Source organism: Pan paniscus, chromosome 19 (genome assembly GCF_029289425.2).
Source record: "Pan paniscus chromosome 19, NHGRI_mPanPan1-v2.0_pri, whole genome shotgun sequence".
Lineage (NCBI taxonomy): Eukaryota > Metazoa > Chordata > Mammalia > Primates > Hominidae > Pan > Pan paniscus.
The window spans coordinates 28,991,599-29,013,776 of NC_073268.2; the positions used below are offsets into that span (position 1 = coordinate 28,991,599).

General features: G+C 41.1%; 1 protein-coding gene and 1 pseudogene across 1 annotated transcript in view; both read left to right on the plus strand.

Annotated features, from left to right (window-relative positions):
- SLFN12L (schlafen family member 12 like) overlaps nucleotides 1-17,434 on the plus strand; it is a 72,566-nt gene extending 55,132 nt beyond the window's left edge. Inside the window, exons 3-5 of the mRNA XM_008971264.4 lie at nucleotides 1,658-2,736; nucleotides 3,671-3,790; nucleotides 6,435-17,434. Of these exons, the coding sequence (XP_008969512.3) occupies nucleotides 1,658-2,736; nucleotides 3,671-3,790; nucleotides 6,435-6,997 (1,762 nt within the window). The 3' untranslated portion in view covers nucleotides 6,998-17,434. The remainder of the gene's footprint in view (nucleotides 1-1,657; nucleotides 2,737-3,670; nucleotides 3,791-6,434) is intronic.
- On the plus strand, nucleotides 13,319-22,178 carry LOC100992884 (adenylosuccinate synthetase isozyme 2-like; annotated as a pseudogene).

A 22,178-nucleotide genomic window follows, 5' to 3' on the forward strand; every position in this document is an offset into this window, starting at 1 on the left:
CCAGAAAGTGTGCAGCCCTAGCTGCCCCTCCCTGCTGCAGCCTTTGTGATGGCAGGCTGCCATCCCTAGCTTTCTGAGGTCCCTTTTAGAAGAGCACTAATCTCATTCATGAGGGATCTACCCTTTAACCTAATCACCTCCCAAACGCCCATCATGTTGGGTGTTAGAATTTCAACATATGAATTTTGAGAGGATGCAAACATTCAAGGTAGAGCACAGGTGTTTTGTATATAAGAATATTACCTTGACTGGGCATTGTGGCTCATGCCTGTAATCCCAAAACTTTGGGAGGCCAAGGCAGGTGGATCATCTGAGGTCAGGATCATCATCGAGACCAGCCTGGCCAACATGGTGAAACCCTGTCTCTGCTAAAAATACAAAAAAATTAGGCAGGCGTGGTGGCAGGTGCCTGTAATGCCAGCTACTTGGGAGGCTGAGGCAGGAGAATCCCTTGAACTCAGGAGGTGGAGGTTGCAGTGACCTGAGATTGTGCCATTGCACTCCAGCCTGGGCAACAAGAGCAAAACTCCATCTCAAAAACAAAAACAAAAACAAAAAACAAAAAACAAAACAAACAAACAAAAAAACCAATATTATCTGTGGGGTCCAGCCCTACAGGGTCTGTGGGTTTTTCTCCTCGTGTGCGGAGACGAGAGATTGTAGAAATAAAGACACAGGACAAAGAGATATAAGAAAAACAGCTGGGCTGGGGGGCCACTACCACCAAGGTGCGGAGGCTGGTAGTGGCCCCGAATGCCAGGCTGCGCTGTTATTTATTGGATACAAGACAACGGGGCAGGGTAAGGAGTGTGAGCCATCTCCAATGATAGGTAAGGTCACTTGAGTCATGTGTCCACTGGACAGGGGGCCCTTCCCTGTTTGGCAGCCAAGATGGAGACAGAGAGCACGGCTTATGCCATTATTTCTTCTACGCATTTCAAAGACTTTTAGTACTTTCATTATTTCTGCTACTGCTATCTAGAAGGCAGACCCAGGTGTACAGGGTGGAACATGAAAGTGGACCAGGAGCATGACCACTGAAGCACAGCATCACAGGGAGACGGTTAGGCCTCCAGATGGCTGCAGGCAGGCCTGACTGATGTCAGGCCTTCCACAAGAGGTGGTGGAGCAGAGTCTTCTCTAACTCCCCCGGGGAAAGGGAGACTCCCCTTCCCGGTCTGCTAAGTAACAGGTGCCTTCCCCAGGCACTGATGCTACTGTTAGACCAAGGTCTGCTAGGTGACAGGTGCCTTCCCTGACGCTGGTGTTACCGCTAGGCCAGGCAGCCCTCTAGAAGCCCTGTCCGGGCGTAACAAAGGGCTCACACTTGTTTTCTGGTCACTTTTCATCATGTGCCTTCAGCTCCTATCTCTGTATGGCCTGGTTTTTTTCTAGGTTATAATTGTAGAACAAAGATTATTATAATATTGGAATAATAATACCACAAACAGTTGTAACAAATTTGAAAATTCAGTAGGAGTATAAATTATCACAGCCTTAGCTCAAAATTTGTTAGAAATTAGTTATCTCAGACCCATATACTTACCAGTCTAGTGGAAAATATACAGTAAAGGATTTTTCTACGTTTGCCTCATAATGCAGAATTTGCTGTCTCTCTGGCTTAGCTCCTATTCTAACGGCTCTGTCTATTTTACAGAAAAGAATTTCTGCGTGGAAATGGCTTAGCTGCTGGGAAAATGAACATCAGTATTGATTTAGACACAAACTATGCTGAGCTGGTTCTAAATGTGGGAAGAGTCACTCTTGGAGAGAACAATAGAAAAAAAATGAAGGATTGTCAACTGAGAAAACAGCAGAATGAAAATGTCTCACGAGCTGTGTGTGCTCTGCTGAATTCTGGAGGGGGATTTATCAAGGCTGAAGTTGAGAATAAAGGCTATAGTTATAAAAAAGATGGAATAGGGCTAGATTTGGAAAATTCTTTTAGTAACATGCTGCCATTTGTCCCTAATTTCCTGGACTTCATGCAGAATGGTAACTACTTTCACATTTTTGTGAAATCATGGAGCTTGGAAACCTCTGGTCCGCAGATTGCCACGTTGAGCTCCAGTTTGTACAAGAGAGATGTAACGTCTGCAAAAGTCATGAATGCTTCTGCTGCACTGGAGTTCCTCAAAGACATGGAAAAAACTGGAGGGAGAGCATATTTAAGACCAGAATTCCCTGCAAAAAGGGCCTGTGTTGATGTACAAGAAGAAAGTAACATGGAAGCCTTGGCTGCTGATTTTTTTAACAGAACAGAACTTGGTTATAAAGAAAAATTGACCTTTACTGAATCCACACACGTTGAAATAAAAAACTTCTCGACTGAAAAGTTGTTACAACGAATTACAGAGATTCTCCCTCAATATGTTTCTGCGTTTGCAAATACTGATGGAGGATATTTATTCGTTGGTATAAATGAAGATAAAGAAATAATTGGCTTTAAAGCAGAGAAGAGTTATCTTACTAAGTTAGAAGAAGTAACAAAAAATTCCATTGGGAAACTGCCTGTGCATCACTTCTGTGTGGAGAAGGGGACGATAAATTACTTATGCAAATTCCTTGGAGTATATGATAAAGGAAGGCTTTGTGGATATGTGTATGCACTCAGAGTGGAACGCTTCTGCTGTGCAGTGTTTGCTAAAAAGCCTGATTCCTGGCACGTGAAAGATAACAGAGTTAAGCAGTTGACCGAGAAGGAATGGATCCAGTTCATGGTGGATTCAGAACCAGGTTGAGGAAGGAGGATTGGCAATAAGGATACCTTTGGCTTGGGTGGCAGGAAGGTTTTATTGTATCTTTGGGATTAGGGACAAGATTAAAAGTCTTCAAATTTCAACATCTCTGGTGGATACAACCAATACTTCCCTGCCTCTTGTTTTCTTCTACACACTTAGAAGATAGATATTCCATACAATAACTAAATATCTACTCTTAGTAGCCTTATCTGATGCAAAGATTCTAGATGTTTCTTCTCTACCACGTCTTTACTCACTTTCAAGGAAAGCCTGTTCAATTCTTTTCCTTTTTCTTTCGGGGCTCAGTTTCTGTAACTAACCATTGCTTTCTTTTGGGAACACTTACTCTTTTACTTACTTGCTCTTTCATCTTTCTTTACCCACTTTCCATTTATTTCCTGTAAAGACTTCCCCTCTTCCTCTCACATTTATGAGCCAAAAAGTAACCCTAAATTGTACCAATAAGAGAAGAATAATGCTGATTTTTTAAATCTGGTTTTGGAAAAGGAAAGCCTCCAGTGAGATTAGACCAGAACTAGCAACTTACAAAATCTCTGAAAATGCAAACTTGTTCCTCAGAATCTGCATAAAACCCAGTTTTCCTTCACTAGCCATCACATTCTTCTAATTTTAACTTCTTTTAAAATAAACTCAGTTATATGGCAATGTATTAAATTGCTATCAATGCATTTTTACTGTTAATTTTCCTTCCAAGTATAGAGTGTTTCAGCAGCACCAAGAGTTAATTTTACAATTTGTACCTGACCTAGGAATCTAACCGCAATACATAACCACAATATCTAATGTTTTGTATTGGGAACACAGGATCAGTTCTAAGTAGACTTTTGGTATACTGTGCATTAGTTAGTTTGAGTCTCTCTTGTGCCAAATTAAGAGTGTGATTTTTGTTTTCTAACATTATTCCATAGTATGGGAAGAACTGCCCTCTCCAGCAAGTACATCATCACTTGTCTCCCTTGTCTCTCAGAGTTGTCGTTTTCGTGAATATATTAACTTCAAAATTCAGCCACTGAGATATCACCTTCCAGGTAATTTAATTCTGGCTTCCGTGGAATTGTTGGTGTAACTGTGTTCAAACCTCCTTCTCTTCAAACCAGCTCTGTCTTGATATTTGTTATGGAAGCACATTCTTTTGTTTATGGAAATTCTTTGGTGTTTTTAGTCATTGAATTTGTCAAATTCTATTTCTTTAGGTGCCTAAGTAGGGGTAGAATTGTTGGTTCAGGCAGTGTGTGAATATTTAAGTAATAAGATAATGTCAAATTATTTCCAAAGTAGATGGCTCACTTTACTTCCACCAGCAATATATTGGAAATGCCACATCTTTTCCAATGCCAGACTTCTCTCTTCATCTTTCTGCTTGAACTTCTTTTCTCTTGAACTTCTTTTCTTCCTCAGTCAAATCGGTATTTATTTGGGTATATACATGGAAGAAAATATCTCCCATAGAAGATATTTTATCTTCTATGAAGTGGAGATTCTGTCTTTTGCTCATTTTTGTAATAGGCTTTGTCTTTTTCTTACTGATTTCTAGAGCAATTCACAGATTCTAACATAAAATCCTCGTTTAGTCACAGATAGTACAGATTTCAGACGTCTTCTCCAAGTTCATGACTTGCATTTTCTCTTTTCCCAAGGCATATTCTCCCTAGCAGTTTTAAATTGGATATAGTCAAACTTGCCATTTAAAAATTTTGTGGTTTAGTGCTCTTTGTTCCTTGTGTAAGAGATCCTTCCCTACCCCGGGGTTATAAAGATATTTCTGTTTATTTTCTTTTAAAAATTTTAAAGTTTTGCACTTAACGTTTAACATTTAAATATGTAATCCACATCCATAAACGGTGATGTAGGGGGCTATTTCATTTTATCCCATGTGGATAACCACTTTTCCTAGATCCAGTTACTGAAAACTCAGTTTCACCTGCTGATCGCCACCTCTGGGATATTACTGCATACAACTGACCCTTGAACAAACTGGGGCTTAAGGCCACCAAACCCCTGATGATTTTTATCCATTGATTTCAATTTTCTGAGCCTGTAAGAGAATAAGGACATCTTCATCTTTTCACCTATTTTATTTTTGGGGGGTTTTAAAAAAGATGTAACAGTTATTTTAAAGTCCCTCTTTGATGACTCCAATGTCTGAAGCACTTGCCAGTCTTTTTCTATAATCCAGTTTTTCTCTTATTTTCTAGTAATTTGTTCTGATTTTTATCCTGTCTCTTAATTTTGTATAGTATTATGGATTACAAATTGTAGAGACTTTAGTAGATGTTACATTTCTTCAGATAGGGTTACACATTTTTTTTTTTTTTTGGCAGACAGATAGAACACCAGTGATAACTTTTACTCTTTTGAAGTTTTGTTTTATGCTTTTCTAGGTATAGTAGCTTTTAATTTTGCACTAATTACTAGGTCATGGCTCTTCTGGGGTCTTAAAGTCTGGGGTATTTACCAAGACCCTTCTACTTGGCTGGGAGTTGAATTACAATTTGTGTTTCCTGAGCACCGTGAGGCTGATGAAAGTGATGTTCAGCTCTTTAATCTCCCAGTTGATCAGTTGATATTTTCTCCTTCCTTCCTTCCTTCCCTCCCTCCTTCCTTCCTTCTTTCCTTCCTTCCTTCCTTCCTTCCTTCCCTCCCTCCCTCCTTCCTTCTTTCCTTCCTTCCTTCCTTCCTTCCTTCCTTCCTTCCTTCCTTCCTTCCTTGCTTTCTTTTCTTTCTTTTTGTGACAGGGTTTCACCATATTGCCCAGGCTGGTCTCAAACTCCTGGGCTCAAGCAATCCACCTGCCTCGGCCTCCTAAACTGCTGGGATTACAGGCATAAGCCACCACACCCAGCCCTAGTTGATATTTTCTTCTGTGTTTCTAGCATCTCACCTGTATTAGCCAGTGAGTTGAGGGAAATTTGTGGGTAGATTTTGGCTTCTTCTCTTCAGTTTCATCTTCTCTGGGATTTTGTTTCTGAAATCCCAGCTCCTCTGGCAGCCCTGAAGTCTGACCTCTGTTTTCTTTAGCCCAGTAAAACTGCTGATTTCTGCATGGGCTCTATTTACCCATGCTGTGATATGGAAAATCTCCTTAGGGAAAAAGCAGAGGTGAATGTGAAGCTACTTCCTGTGATTCTTCTGTATTAAAGATTGTAGCCCTTTAAGTTCTGCTTGTATTGGTTGCTCTCCAGTCCTTTAAATTATAGTTTTATGATATATATATACATATATATAAATTTAAAATATATATATATGTAGAATTTTTTTGAGACAGAATCTCATGCTGTTGCCCAGGCTGGAGTGCAGTGGCATGATCTCAGCTCACTGCAGCCTCAACTTCCTGGGCTCAAGTGATCCTCCCACCTCAGCCTCCCAAGTAGCTGGGACTACCAGCATGCACTACCATGCTTGGCTAACTTTTTAACCTTTTTGTAGAGAAGAGGTCTTACAGTGTTGCCTAGACTGGTCTTGAACACCTGGGCACAAGTGATCCTCCTGCCTCTGCCTCCCAAAGTGTTGTTATTACAGGTGTGAGCCACCATGCCTGGCCCTGATACACTTTTACATAGCTTTTATAGTTGCTTTTGGTGGGAGAATTAATCTAATACAAGCTGCTTTGTATCCATGGCTTAAGTTGGAAGTTCTCAGTCTTTTATAATTTATCATTATTTCCCCATCTAGGACTATCAGAAAAGATAACTTGTGCTCCAAAAACCTTCTGCAGAAATCTGTTCTCACAACATGAAGGACTTAAGCAATTAATATGTGAAGAAATGGGCTCTGTCAGTAAGGGCTCACTGATCTTCTCTAGGAGCTGGTCTTTGGATCTGGGCTTGCAAGAGAACCACAAAGTCCTCTGTGATGCTCTTCTGATTTCCCAGGACAAGCCTCCAGTCCTATACACCTTCCACATGGTACAGGATGAGGAGTTTAAAGACTATTCTACACAAACTGCCCAAACTTTAAAACAGAAGCTGGCAAAAATTGGTGGTTACACTAAAAAAGTGTGTGTCATGACAAAGATCTTCTACTTGAGCCCTGAAGGCAAGACAAGCTGCCAGTATGATTTAAACTCGCAAGTAATTTACCCTGAATCCTACTATTGGACAACAGCTCAAACAATGAAAGACTTGGAAAAGGCCCTTTCAAATATCTTACCTAAGGAGAATCAAATCTTTTTGTTTGTTTGTTTGTTTCGTTTTTGTTTGTTTGTTTGTTGGTTTGTTTGTTTTTTCTTGAGATGAGTCTCACTCTGTCACCCAGACTGGAGTGTAGTGACACGATCTCGACTCACTGCAACCTCTGCCTCCTGGGTTCAAGCAATTCCCTGCCTCAGCCTCCTGAGTAGCTGGGATTACATGTGCCTGCCACCACACCTGGCTAATTTTTTTTTTTTTTTTGTATTTTTAGCAGAGACGGGGTTTCACCGTCTTGGCCAGGCTGGTCTTGAACTCCTGACCTCGTGATCCACCCCCCCCACCAACCCCGGTCTCCCAAAGTGCTAGGAGTACAGATGTGAGCCACCGCGCCCGGCTGGAGAATCAATTCTTTTATAGACCAATTAGCCTTTGACATTTCCAGCATCTCCCAGATAATCAGTATAGATAAGGATGTTTAAATCTTGTCCAAGGCTCACTTGAATCATGGAAGATGGACTGGGCTACAGAGATATTTTTCATTATATATTCGGTAACATTCTCTAATTCTCTAAAAATACGTCTTTGAAAACGTTGCAAGTTAGGCAACTTGACGTGATGTTGGAAAACTGGGATTAGCCTATGTTCGCTTCTTCCTAAGTTCTTTATAGATATTCCTTAAGGGAAATTAGGAAAATTAATTACCTACACATGTTTTGCCATACCAAGATGTCATTTGACTATAAAGGAAATATCAGACATTCTTATCCAATGGACATGGAAAACATAGTTCTCTAATATCTTCTTGAAAACTATATTGCAATGAAATGCAGCCAATGAAGAGATTAATCAAAATGGAGAACTTGCCGAGTTGGATGGATCACTTGAGGTCAGGAGTTGAAGACCAGCCTGGGCAACATGGTGAAACCCAGTCTCTACTAAAAATATAAAAATTAGCCAAGTGTGGTGGCACACACATGTAGTCCCAGCTACTCGGGAGGCTGAGGCATGAGAATTGCTTGAACTCAGGAAGTGGAGGTTACAGTGAGCCAAGACCACACCACTGCACTCCAGCCTGGGCAACAGAGCAAGACTCTGTCATCTCTATGCAAATAAACTAGAAAATCTAGAAGAAATGGATAAATTCCTGAACACATACAACCTCCCAAGACTGAGCCAGGGAGAAGTCAAATCCCTGAACAGGTCAATAACAAGTTCTGAAATTGAGGCAGTAATTAATAACCAAAAAAAGCCCAGGACCAGACAGATTCACAGCTGAATTCTACCAGAGGTACAAAGAGGAGCTGGTACCATTTCTACTGAAACTATTCCAAACAATAAAAGAGGAAAGACTCCTGCCTAACTCATTTTATGAAGCCAGTATCATCCTGATACCAAAACCTGGTAGGGACACAATAAAAAAAGGAAAACTTCAGGCCAATATCCCTGATGAACATCATTGCAAAAATCATCAATAAAATACTGGCAAACCGAATCCAGTGGCATGTCAGAAAAGCTTATCCACCACGATCAAGTGGGCTTCATCCCTGGGATGCAAGGCTGATTCAAGAAACACAAATCAATAAATGTAATTCATCACATAAACAGAAACAATGACAAAAACCATATGATTATCTCAATAGATGCAGAAAAAGACTCTGACAAAATTCAACATCCCTTTATGTTAAAAACTCTCAATAAACTGGGTATTGATGAAACATATCTCAAAACAATAAGAGCTATTTATGACAAACCCACAGCCAATATCATACTGAATGGGCAAAAGCTGGAAGCATTCCCTTTGAAAATTGGCACAAGACAAGAATGCCCTCTCTCACCACTCCTATTCAACATAGTATTGGAAGTTCCGGCCAGGGCAATCAGGCAAGAGAAAGAAATAAAGGTATTCGAATAGGAAGAGAGGAAGTCAAATTGTCTTTATTTGTAGATGAGATGATTTTATATCTAGAAAATCCCATCATCTCAGCCTCCAAATTCCTTAAGCTGATAAGCAACTTCAGCAAAGTCTCAGGATACAAAATCAATGTGCAAAAGTCACAAGCATTCCATTACACCAACAATAGACAAGCAGAGAGCCAAATCATGAGTGAACTCACATTCACAATCGCTAAAAAGAGAATAAAATACCTAGAAATACAGCTAACAAGTGATGTGAAGGACCTCTTCAAGGAGAACTACAAACCACTGCTCAAGGAAACAAGAGAAGACACAAACAAATGGAAAAACATTCCATCCTCATAAACAGGAAGAATCAATATCATGAAAATGGCCATATTGCCCAAAGTAATTTATAGATTCAATGTTATTCCCATCAAACTACCATTGACATTCTTCACAGAATTTCATATGGAATCAAATCAGAATTAAATGAAATTAAATTTCATATGGAATCAAAGAAGACCTTGTATAGCTAAGATAACCCTAAACAAAAAGAACAAAGCTGGAGGCATTATGCTACCTGACTTCAAACTACACTACATGGCTACAGTAACCAAAACAGCATGGTACTGGCATTAAAAGAGACATATAGACCAATGGAACAGAACAGAGACCTCAGAAATAACACCACACATCTATAACCATCTGATCTTCTACAAACTTGACAAAAACAAGCAATGGGGAAAGGATCTTCTATTCAATAAATGGTGCTGGGAGAACTGGCTAGCCATATGCAGAAAACTGAAACTGGATCCCTTCCTTACACCTTATACAAAAATTAACCCAAGATGGACTAAAGACTCAAACTGAAAACTGAAACTGGATCCCTTCCTTACACCTTATACAAAAATTAACTCAAGATAGATTAAAGACTTAAATGCAAAACTCAAAACCATAAAAACTCTAGAAGAAAACCTAGGCAATACCGTTCAGGACATAGGCATGGGCAAAGACTTCATGACAAAAACACCAAAAGCAATTGCAACGAAAGCCAAAGTTGACAAATGGGATCTAATTAAACTAAAGAGCTTCTGTACAGGGAAAGAAACCACCATCAGAGTGAACAGACAACCTACAGAATGGGAGAAAATTTTTGCAATCTACCCATCTGACAAAGGTCTAATATCCAGAATGTACAAGGAACTTAAACAAATTTACAAGGAAAAAACAACCCCATTGAAAAGTGGATAAAGGATATGAATAGACATTTCTCAAAAGAAGACATTTATACAGCCAACAAACGTGTGAAAAAAAACTCAACATCACTTATCATTAGAGAAATGCAAATCAAAACCACAATGAGACACCATCTCACACAAGTCAAATGGTGATTATTGAAAAGTCAAGATAAAAGATTATTTAAAACTTTTAAATAATCTTTTATTAAAAGAAAGATTATTAAAAAGTCTCCACTGCATGGTGAGGCTGTGGAGAAATAGGAATGCTTTTACACTGTTGGTGGGAATGTAAATTAGTTCAACCATTGTGGAAGACAGTGTGGCGATTCCTCAAGGATCTAGAACCAGAAATACCATTTGACCCAGGAATCCCATTACTGGGTATATACCCAAAGGAATATAAATCATTCTACTATAAAGATACATGCAGGCCTGGCGCGGTGGCTCATGCCTGTAATCCCAACACTTTGGGAGGTTGAGGCGGGTGGATCACCTAAGGCCAGGAGTTTGAGACCAGCCTGGTCAACATGGTGAAACCCCGTTTCTACTAAAAATACAAGAATTAGCCAGGAGTGGTGGTAGGCGTCTGTAATCCCAGCTACTTGGGAGGCTGAGACATGAAAATTGCTTGAACCTGGGAGGCAGAGGTTGCAGTGAGCCAAGATCACCCCATTGCGCTCCAGCCTGGGTGACAAGAGCAAAACTCTGTCTCAGAAAAAAAAAAAAAAGACACATGCACACATATGTTTATTGCCCCACTATTTACAATAGCAAAGGCATGGAACCAACCCAAATGCCCATCAATGATAGACTGGATAAAGAAAATGTGGTACATATACACCATGGAATACTGTGCAGCCATAAAAAGGAATGAGATCATGACCTTTGCAGGGACATGGATGAAGCTGGAAGCCATCATCCTCAGCAAACTAACATGGGAACAGAAAATGAAACACTACATGTTCTCACTCATAAGTGGGAGCTGAACAATGAGAACACATGGACACAGGGAAAGGATTAACACACACCAGGGCCTGTTGGGGGGCGGGGAGAGTGAGGGGAGGGAACTCAGAGGATGGGTCAATAGGTGCAGCAAACCACCATGGCACACGTATACCTGTGTAACAAACCTGCACATTCTGCACGTGTATCCCAGAGCTTAAAGTATAATAAAAATTAAAAAAAAAAAAAAGAACTTAAAACAGTGGGAGCATGTTCGCACTCTTGGAGTCTTTCCAGCCCTGAACCTCAGGCAGCCTGTATCAGCTGCTGGTGATGGGTGACCTGGGCATGGGGAAGACCACCATCATCAAACAGTGAGTGCACCAGAACTCCTCCTGGCTGGCACCCTGAAGCCACCACTGTGTGAACTATGCATTCAAGGTGCTACACTGGGACCCAGAGGCCTTGGCACACCTACAGCTGTGGAACATTGCAATGAGGAAAGATTGGGAAAATGACAAGAGCCTGTTATCTGGAACTTACAGGCGCATTTATTGTCTCCAGTATCACCAGGCCAGCCCCATTTGAAGCAGAGCTAAAGTGGAAAAATGATTTGGACTAAACGTTAACACATGGCAGACCAATTTCTATGGTTCTGTTGGCCAAGAAATGTGACCATGGGAGGATGAACGCAGGAACAATAGCCTCCAGATGGGCCAGATCTACATGGAACATAGTTTTGCAGTAGGAAAATATAAACTTTGGTGAAACCTTCAGATGCCTGATAAAATATTATATGAAAATGTACTCTTGAAGTTTTGATTTATGGAGGTGACTGAGTGTCAACACAGATGGACTAGCGCCATTGAAAAAAGACTTTATTACTTATAGTTCCAAGAGAAGGGGGCATGCTCTGTCATGCAGGGTCATGTGGTAAAGCATCCAGTTGGTTAAGGAGAGAGGAGCAGAAGTGAGGGGAAAATCTAATTCGGAACCTGTATTATTAGGGTTTCTGTGGGAAAGGTCCAGCTGGGCAGGGGGAACAGCTTAGGACTCGATAGTTTGAATAATTCTGATGGGCTTTGGGGCCTAGGGACGGTCCCTAGTTGTCTGTTACATGGCCCTGGGTTTATGTAGGGTAGGGAAAATATTGGCTCGATGTGTGAGTAGCTTAGAGTATGAGCTCTGGGTCACAGCGGGGATGTAAAGAATGTTGGCCATTAGTTTGGCCCTGTGATTAATGGATGCCAAATAGACAAATACAGAACCTAGGAAAACACAGTAAGACCCATTGCCCCTGGGCCTATTTGGCATCATCGTAAGAAACCTGGGGTGGTAATAGTGGACTTATTTAAAGGATGGGGTACAGTTGCCCTAAATAGCCTAGAAAATATTTTATTGTAAGAGTAAGATAGAAGAACAATGTGGAAGTATAAAGAGCCCTTGTAGGCTGGTCCATAACTAAGTTCTTCATTTGCATGTCATTAGTCAAGAAAGTAGATCTGAAATTTTTGGAGGTTTTTACTATTATCTTGGTGGAGTTTTAAAGTGGGTTAAAAGTTTGAAATACATATATATATTATATATATTTTTATTATATATATTTTATATATATATATTTTATATAAAACAGGTCCTGCAGTCAGGTTGTTGGGGGATAGGAACTAATACATTAATAATGCATGTGTAGATTAGCGTGTGTGTATAACCAAGGAGGAGTGGTCATGGTCAGAGACACAGGGCAGGAAGTCACGGGGGAAAGCTTGAGGGGGTAGTAGGGGTAGGCACTGGGGAGTTAGTGGTCCTCTTCCCAGTGGGTTGAGGGATTGACTCAGGAGGCAACAGCCTTCAGAGAAAGGCAATACTATCCATTAATTTTTGTTATCTTTTTAGACACAGGGTCTTGCCCTTGTCACCGAGGCTGAAGTGCAGTGGTGTGGTCATAGCTCATTACAGCCTTGACCTCCCGACATCAAGAGATTCTCCTGCCTCAGACTCTTGAGTAGCTGGGACTACAGGTGTACACCACCATGCCCAGCTAACTTTTATATGTTTTGTAGAGATGGGGTCTCCCCATGTTGCCCAGGCTGGTTTGAACTCCTGGGATTAAGCAGTCCTGCCTCAGCCTCCCAAAGTGCTGGAATTATAGGCATGAGTCACTGTGCTTGGCCCTCCATTAATTCTTAGAATGGCGTAGGTAGTGGTAACTACTATTAAATTTTCCTTCAGGCATAGGAGTGCGGGGTGTATGTTTTGGCAGAGAGCAAGGAGTATGCCAGGATGATAGGCTAAGCAGACAGCACACTCAGAAACACAATAGAATCCCTGATATCAAAGGAAAAAAGGCCAAATGTTCGGTGTGCAGTTTGTGCCTGAGAAGAGGCAGTCCATGGGTGTCACTGGGGTGAAGGTTTTTGTGTTTAGGGTGACGCCATGTCTGGTGCAGGGGTAAATTCATCTCTGATGGTAAGCTGGATCGATGTCATCTGAGGCAGCATAATCTTCAGCAGTGAGTGCCTATCCAGGAAAATGTCATCTAGGATATGGGTCTTGAGTATTTCTTTTAAGTAAATACAGACTCAGGTTGATGTGGGTCTTAGCATTTGCCATGATTGATTAAAACGATGACTTGTATGGAGGGTTGGTGCCTCCAGATGATAAAACAACAAAAGCACCCATACCAGCAGTAAGATCAGCAGGCTGAGCATGGCAGCTCATGCCTGTAATCCCAGCACTTTGGGAGGCCAAAGCAAATCTATAATTTCAATGAGCTCAGGCGTTCAAGACCAGCCTGGGCAACATGGTAAAACCCTGTCTCTACAAAAAACATAAAAAATTAGCTGGGCACGGTAGTGTGTGCCTGTGGTCGCAGCTGCTCAGGAGGCTGAGGTGAGAGGATTGTCTGAACCCAGGAAGTAGAGTGGGGAGTGAATCGTGATCACGCCACTGCACTCCAGCCTGGGTAACAGAGTGAGACCTTGTCTCAGACCAAAACAAAAAGCAAAAACAAACAAACAAAACAAAAAAGATAAACAGAAAACAGAATGGTGTGCAGTTGCATTTGACAGAGTTTTGGTTTTTGCTTGCTTGCTTGCTTGCTTCATGGTTGAAGTTTAGGCTCACACGGGTCCCATATCAGATAAGCAGCTGCCTAGCCTATTGGACAATCACTATTAATTGGACCCCAGAGAATATACACACCTGCTGTGGCCTCCTGATGGGAGGGGTTTGATAATGAAAATCTATAAAAATAGGTTAAGGCCTGGGGCAAGATAAAGACCCATTGAGAGGTCCATTTGTTGGACTGGAACTTTAAAAGAAGTTGTTTGGGGAGACTCTTATGTCTCTCTGTTAAACTGGCTATTTGGGACCTATTAGGGTCATGAAAGTTTTATTGAATGCCTGTTTGTTTCGGGAGCCCATTCAGTGTGTATTTTGCAATGTGAAATGTGTGCCTTGGTTATTACCTTGGTAATTGTAAGGCCTCATATGGTGGCCTTAATATACATAGACACGTGATTTTGGGTATCTAAGAGGAAAGAGGTTCTTAGTGTTCCTTAATCTGAAAGGGACAATTCATTAGGCAATGGCTCAATTGTTCAAAAGGAATGTGGAGATGGGGCCATTTGTTGGCCAGGGCATCCAGCATTCAGTAATATTCCACCTAGCTCCATCATGTATGGTGGTTGGCAGTGCCATTCATATAGTCCGTGAACTTCTATTGCTGTTCACTCAGTCAATCCAAAGGAGCTTTCCAGGTAACCAAGGGGTCTGGGGGAGAGGTGACCTCCTCCAGCACTATGGCATCTGGCAAGGGACCAAGGACTGGGGACGTCACTCCCTTCTGCGTGTGAATATGCTAGAGAGCCCAGGACTTGGTAGCCTCCTTGAGACAGGTTAGAGACAAACCTGGGCCCTCTGAGAGGCTGAGCTTGCAGGGTGCTGTTTCCATGACTGAAAGCATAACAGGTAGCCAGGTATGGAGGGTCACAGACTCAGAATCTGTGAAAGCTCTATGTCCAGGAGAGCCCAGTATGGAGCTAGTCATTTGTGGTTTTAATGGCATATAGCATGAGGCTGAGAGCCCTCAGGCAATTCGTAGCCATCACAGGTGGTCTAGACTTTAGGAGGCATGAGTAGAGCTTGTTAAAGTCTCTTCAGTAAAGGAATCAATGCAGGCACCAATGGGTCTGTCTGTTGGTATTAATTTGGATAGCTTTTAGAGCCTTTTTGTTTGAGGCTGCCACATTTAAAGTGGGTTCATTTGTGAGTTACAGCATCAATGAGATTAAGTAAAATTTGTAAGGGAAGAATATTTTGCCATGAAAACCCAAAAAGGATGAAAAGATGTTGGACTCTTATGTCCATATGAGTAGATTAAGTGACATCTCCTTGGAGGAGGTTATTAATGTAATATCATATCTGTGCTCCCAGAGGAAGGTGCATGCACTTAAGATCTTGTCTGTCCCTGTCTCTTTAAAAGGAAGGCCATCTGAAAAGGCTATATACTGTATGATTCCAACTATATGACATTCTGTAAAAGGCAAGATTATGGAGACAGTAAAATAATCGGTGGTTTCCAAGGATTAAGGGAGTGGGAGGAATGAATAGTTGAACCACAGAGGATTCTTAAGGCTATGAAAATCCTGTGTTTGATACTATATAGTAGATATATGTCATTATACATTTGTCTGAACCCATAAAATGTACAAGAAGAATGAACGCTAATGTAAAAGTCGCAATGGATTTTGAGTGATTATGATGTATTAATTTAGATTAATCAATTGTAACAAATGTACCACACTAATGGGAGATGTTGCTAATGGGGGAGGCTATGCATGAGTGCGGGCAGTGGGTATATGGAAAATCTTTGTACTTTCCGCTCAATTTTGCTGTGAATCTGCTCTAGAAAAATTAAGTATTAAAAAAGATCTTGTCTGTAAGATGTGTGCATGATGGCAAAATTGTGAAGGTACTGAGGTGTAGTCTGCAAGAGGTATATTGTGTCTCTTCAGCAATGGAGGCAAACTACAGTGGAGTCTGTTGAAATAGGCACGGAATTGAACATATTGAACATATTAGCCAAGTCTGTAAGAACAGAGTATTTAGCAGTTATTGATTGGATAGAGTTAGTAATGTTAATCATACTAGATACTGGCTATGAGGCCCTAGTCAACAAGACCACAGCAATAACGTTGTAGTCCTCCACCGTGAGGTGCCTGCTGCTTATTATTTTCCAGGTTTAAGAACAGGCAACACTGGGCTGTTAAACGGACAAGCAGCAGGGAATACTTATCTCCTTTATCCCTTTTATGTTATATAAATGAGGTTTTATGTAACAACTTTCAATCCTTCAAGGGCCTATTTTAACTTACATTGAACCATATTAACTATTTTAATGGGATTTATATAATCCTATTTTATCAAGCCAATTTTTGAGTGCCAAAAATTTAATTTTAATTTATTATTTATTGTGACATGGAGTCTATGTTCAATATGAGATACTTTAAGGCACTGAGTACAACAACTATGAGCAATTCAATCAAGATATAAAATAAGGCATAGCTATTTTAAAAAAGCTATTTAGCTACCTTTTAAAATTATATGGGGTACAATGTTTAAATTTGTTGGAACCTCAGGCATAAGTATAATTTGAGTATTTATTAAGTCCACGAGGTTTCTCAATTGGTGCATTTTGGCAAATGTTAAAGTTAATTTAGAGCTTTCAGTCCTGGCCAGGCGTGGTGGCTCACGCCTGTAATCCCAGCACTTTGGGAGGCCGAGACAGGCGGATCACTTGAGGCCAGGAGTTCGAGACCAGCCTGGCGAACATATAGTGAAACCTCGTCTCTACTAAAAAATACAAAAATTAGCTGGATGTGGTGGTGTGCTCCCATAGTCCCAGCTACTTGGGAAGCTGAGGCAGGAGAATCACTTGAACCTGGGAGGCGGGGGTTGCAGTGAGCCAAGATGGCACCACTGCACTCCAGCCTGGGTGACAGAGCAAGACTTTATCTCTCTCTAAAAAAAGCAAAAAACAGAAAACAAAAAACCTTACGGTTCTAAACCCAATCACGACCTTAGCTATCTTTTTGTTATATAAATTCTTTGGTATACAAATTTTGGATTTCCAATTGGGTGAAATTATGGATGTTTGTTTTAATTTAGATATACGTTTGATATCTTTATCTATGTACATGTACAATCTATTCATTATGTCTATATTAACCTAAATGCTCATCAATGACAGATTAGATAAAGAAAATGTGGTACATATACACCATGGGCTACTACACAGCCATAAAAAAGAACAAGATCATGTCTTTTGCAGGAACATGGATGGAACTGGAGGCCATTACCCTTAGCAACCTAACTTAAGAACAGAAAACCAAGTCCAGCATCTTCTCACTGATAAACGGGAGCTAAACGAAAGAACTTATGAACACAAAGAAGGAAACAACAGACACTGGGGTCTATTTGAGGGGGGGAGGGTGGGAGGAGGGAGAGGAGCAGAAAAGTTAACTATTGGGTATGGGCTTAATACCTGGGTGATGAAATAATATGTATAACAAAACCCCATGACACATGTTTACCTGTGTAATGAGCCTTCACATGTGCCCCCAAACCTAAAATAAAAATTAACAAAAATTTTATCTACATATAATTCAGTTGGTTATTTTTTTTCTCTCCCTGTGCTATAGTTTGGATGTTTGGTCCCCTCCAAACCTCATGTTGAAATTTGATCCTCAGTGTTGGAGAGGGAGCCCAATGGAAGGTGTTTGGGTCATGGGGGAGGCTGTCTCATGACTAGATTAATGCCCTTTCTTGGGGGTGAGTTCTGACTTTATTAGTTCCCATAAGAGTTGGTTGTTAAAAAGACCCTGGCACCTCTCTCTACTCTTGTTTCCTCTCTTGCCTTGTGATCTCTGCACACACTGGCTTCTTTTTGCCTCCTGCCATGAGTGGAAGCAGCCTGAGGACATAACCGGATGCAGATGCCCAATCTTGAACTTTCCTAGACATCAGAATTGTGAGCCAAATGCATCCTTTTTCTTCACAAATTACGCAGCCTCAGGAATTCCTTATAACACAAAATAGACTTAGGCACCCTGAATTCAGGTTTTTTTTTTTTTTCTATTCCTCTCCCTCATGCTGTTACAAGAAAAACTGGGACTGCAACATACTCCCAAACTGAGAAGGAGCCAAGAAACCAAAGAATGGCTCAGACAAATCTGGGTTTGTGAGTAGATGAATTTATCAGGACTTACATACAAGGTATTCCTGGTGGGAGCAGGATAGCTCCAGAGACCTGCCTCATCACCCAGCCCTAAGCTTCTTTTAAGCGAATATTCTGGCTCTTTGCCTACTGTTTGCAATGGGACTGTTTTCCTTGGTATGTTCCCAGAGACTTTCTGGGATGTTTGGGTTGTCAGGGACACCTTCTCCTCAGGTAGGCATCATGGCCTTTGCTCAGTGCTCAGCCTTCAGGGTGCAAGCAGCAGAAATAAACCCTTAAGTAACCTGGTCGGGGATCCGTCACACTACACCCCCCAGTTTTAGGCTGTTTTAGTTTCTATCTCTGACTGATAAGAGGAAAGAATTGAGGAGAAAGGGACACAGTGCTTCTTGGCAGTAGCCTTTCCCTGGACAAGCCCCAGCAGTCCCCTTTCTCCCACTTTTTCGTTAAACAAAATATTTTAGAGTGGCTTGTATCTCTAGGTTAAAATTTTCCTTCTCTCTTTCACTCCTTTTGGTCTCCTTTGTCCCAATCATTTTTTTCCTCTTTTGTTCTCTTGGATATTTACCCGATAACTCAGGTAAACACAGAGTCAAGGAGCTAAGCAAATCCTAAACAAGATAAACTCAAAGAAAATTGTGCCAAGACAAATTTTAATTAAATATCTGAAAACTAAGGACATAAAATATATTTAAAGCAGCCAGTGAAAACACCTTCTTTATAGAGAATAATGATTTGAATGACAGTGGAATCATGGAGAACAGAAGAAAGTGTCATAACATTTTTCAAGTACTGAATAAAAAGAACTCTCAACTCAGAATCCTATGCACAGAGAATGTATTCTTTAGGAATGAAAGGAAAACCAAGGCATTCTCAGATGAAGGAAAAATAAGAGAATTCATTGCCATCACCAAAAGACCTACTCTAACAGAACAGCTAAAAGAAGTTATCTAAACAGAGAGGCAATGAAAAAAAAAAAGGAGATATGGAACATCAGAAAGGAAGAAAGAACACAATAAGTAAAAATATGGGTAAATGCAATATGCTTTCTCTCTCTGCTTGAGTCTTCTAAATTATGTTTGACAGTTGGAGTAAAAATTATAACATTCTCTGATGTGGTTCTACGTGTTTGTAGAGGAAATATTTAATACAATTTTATTATAGACAAAGAAAGGTGGTTAAAGAGACATGACTGGAGGTAAAATTTCTATATTTCACTAGAACTAGTAAAATGACACCAGTTCACTGTGAAAAATTATGTATATATAATGTAATACCTACAGCAATTACTATAAAAGCTATACAACGAGATACACTAAAAGCATAATAGATAACTCAGAATTCTGCCCAATATTCATAACCCATAGGAAGGCAGGGAAAAGAAAAAAATATTAAGAACACAGAGAAGAAATAGAAATCAAAAAATAAAATGGCACACTTAAGCCCAAACATATCAATAATTATATAATATATAAAGGGTCTAAATATACCAATTAAAGAACCATTTGGCAGAGTGGATTAAAAATTATGACCCAGTGTATGCTGTCTATAAGGAACTCACTTCAAATGTATGAAAGTTGAAAATAAAATGATGGAAAAAGACATATCATGTAGGGCCAGGTATGGTGGCTCACACCTGTAATTCCAGCACTCTGGGAGGCCAAGGTGGTGGATCAATTGAAGCCAAGAGTTCAAGACCAGACTGGCCAACATGGTGAAACCCCCTCATCTCTACTAAAAATACAAAAATTAGGTGGACTTGGTGGTGGGTGCCTGTAATCTCAGCTACTTGGGAGGCTGAGGTGGGAGGATCACTTGAACCTGGGATGCTGAGACTGCAGTGAGCCAAGATTGTGCCACTGCACTCCAGCCTGGGTGACAGAGCAAGGCTTCGTCTAAAAAAAAAAAAAAAAAAAAAAAAAAGACATATTATGCAAACATATGTGCGGCTATACAAATATCAGATAAAGTAAAGAAAATTACCAGAGACACATAGGGACATTATAATAATGATGAAAAGATCAGTTAACCAGGAAGATATGGCCATCTAAATGTATGTATATCAAACAACAGAGCTGCAAAATATGTGACACAAAAAGTGATAGCACTGAAAGGAGAAGTAGACTTCACAATTGTAGTTAGGGACGTCATCACCCTTGTACCTCGTAGTACAAGTAGACCAAAAAATCTATAAGGCAGATTTGAGAGCAGCCTGCCCAACACAGCAAGACCCCATTCTTAAAAAAAATTTCTGGGGGGGCATGTTGGTGCATGCCTGTAGTTCTAGCTACTTGAGAGGCTGAAGTGGGAGGCTTGCTTGAGTCCAGGAAATGAGGTTGCAGTAAACTATGATCATGCCACTGCACTCCAGCCTCAGTGACAGAGCGAGACCCCGTCTTAAAGAAAATCTGCAAGGGTATAGAAGAACTTAACACCACCAGTCAACATGCTACTCAACAACAGCAAAACATATATTCTTCTCAAATACCTATGGAACATATACCAAGATAGACCAGAACCTGAGCCATAAAACAAACCTAAACAAATGTTAAAGAATTGAAATTATACTCAGAGTGTGTTCTACGACCAAAATGAAACCAAACTACAAATCAATGGCAGAAAGGTAACAGGAAAATTTCCAAACACTTAGAAAGTTAAAACATACTTCTAAGTAATCCATAGGTCAAAGAGGTTGTCTCAGGGTAAATTTTAAAAATGCAGCCGAGTGAAAATGAAAACATATCAAAATTTGTGAGACATAGATAATGAGAGTGAGGAGATTCAGTGATGAGTAAAATTTAAGTGCACATATTAGTGTGGTAGGCTAAATTATAGCCTTCTCCGAGTAGCGCGCCAGGCCGCCACTTCCCGCGGGCGGTGCTGCCAAGGCAGGCCGCCTGCGCGGGGCAGTCAGAGTCCCCCTCCTTGAGCGGGTTGTGGCGGAGAGCGGGGCGGGGATTGGCTGGAGTGTGGCGGCCCAGCGGGGCGGGGGCGGGGGCGGGGGCGGGGCCGGCCTCTGGCTCCCTCTTCCTCCGCAGGTGGCTGGCGGCCGCAGAGCAATACAGTTCGCTCACCCCTCGCCGGCCGCGTCTCCTTCCGGCTCTCCTCGCGTCACCGGAGCTGCGGCGTTCGCCAAGAACTACCTGGAGGCATCCTCCCTGCCCAGCGGCGATTGCGGCCGCCCCAGGGCGCGGCCCGGAGGAAACTGGGTGACGGTGGTGCTCGGTGTGCAGTGGGGTGACGAAGGCAAAGGGGAGGTGGCGCATCTGCTGGCGCAGGACCCCATGCGCCGCTGCCAGGGAGGAAATAATGCTGGCCCTACAGTTGTTGTGCATTCTGTGGAGTATGATTTTCATCTCTTACCCAGTGGAATAATTATTCCAAATGTTACGCATTCAATGGAAATGGTGTGGTAATTCATCTACCTGGATTGTTTGAAGAAGCAGAGAAAAATGTTCAAAAAGGAAAAGGACTAGAAGGCTGGGAAAAAGGCTTATTTTATCTGACAGAGCTCATATTGTATTTGATTTTCATCAAGCCGCTGATGGTGTCCAGGAACAACAGAGACAAGAACAAGCAGGAAAAAATTTGGGTACAACAAAAAAGGGCATTGGCCCAGTTTATTCTTCCAAAGCTGCTCGGAGTGGACTTAGGATGTGCGATCTTGTTTCTGACCTTGTTGGCTTCTCTGAGATGTTTAAAGTTCCAGCTAAACAATACAAATCTATACATCCCACTTTGGAAATAGACATTGAAGGTGAATTACAAAAATCTCAAGGAAATTGGAGAATTATTACAAACAAAGGGTAGAGAGTTTGGTGTAACTATTGGAAGGAAAAGAAGATGTGGCTGATTGGACCTCGTTTTGCTCAAATATGCTCATATTATCAATGGATTTACTGCGCTGGAAGTTACCAAGTTGAATATTTTGGACATGTTTATGGAAATCAAAGTTGGAGTTGCTTACAAGTTA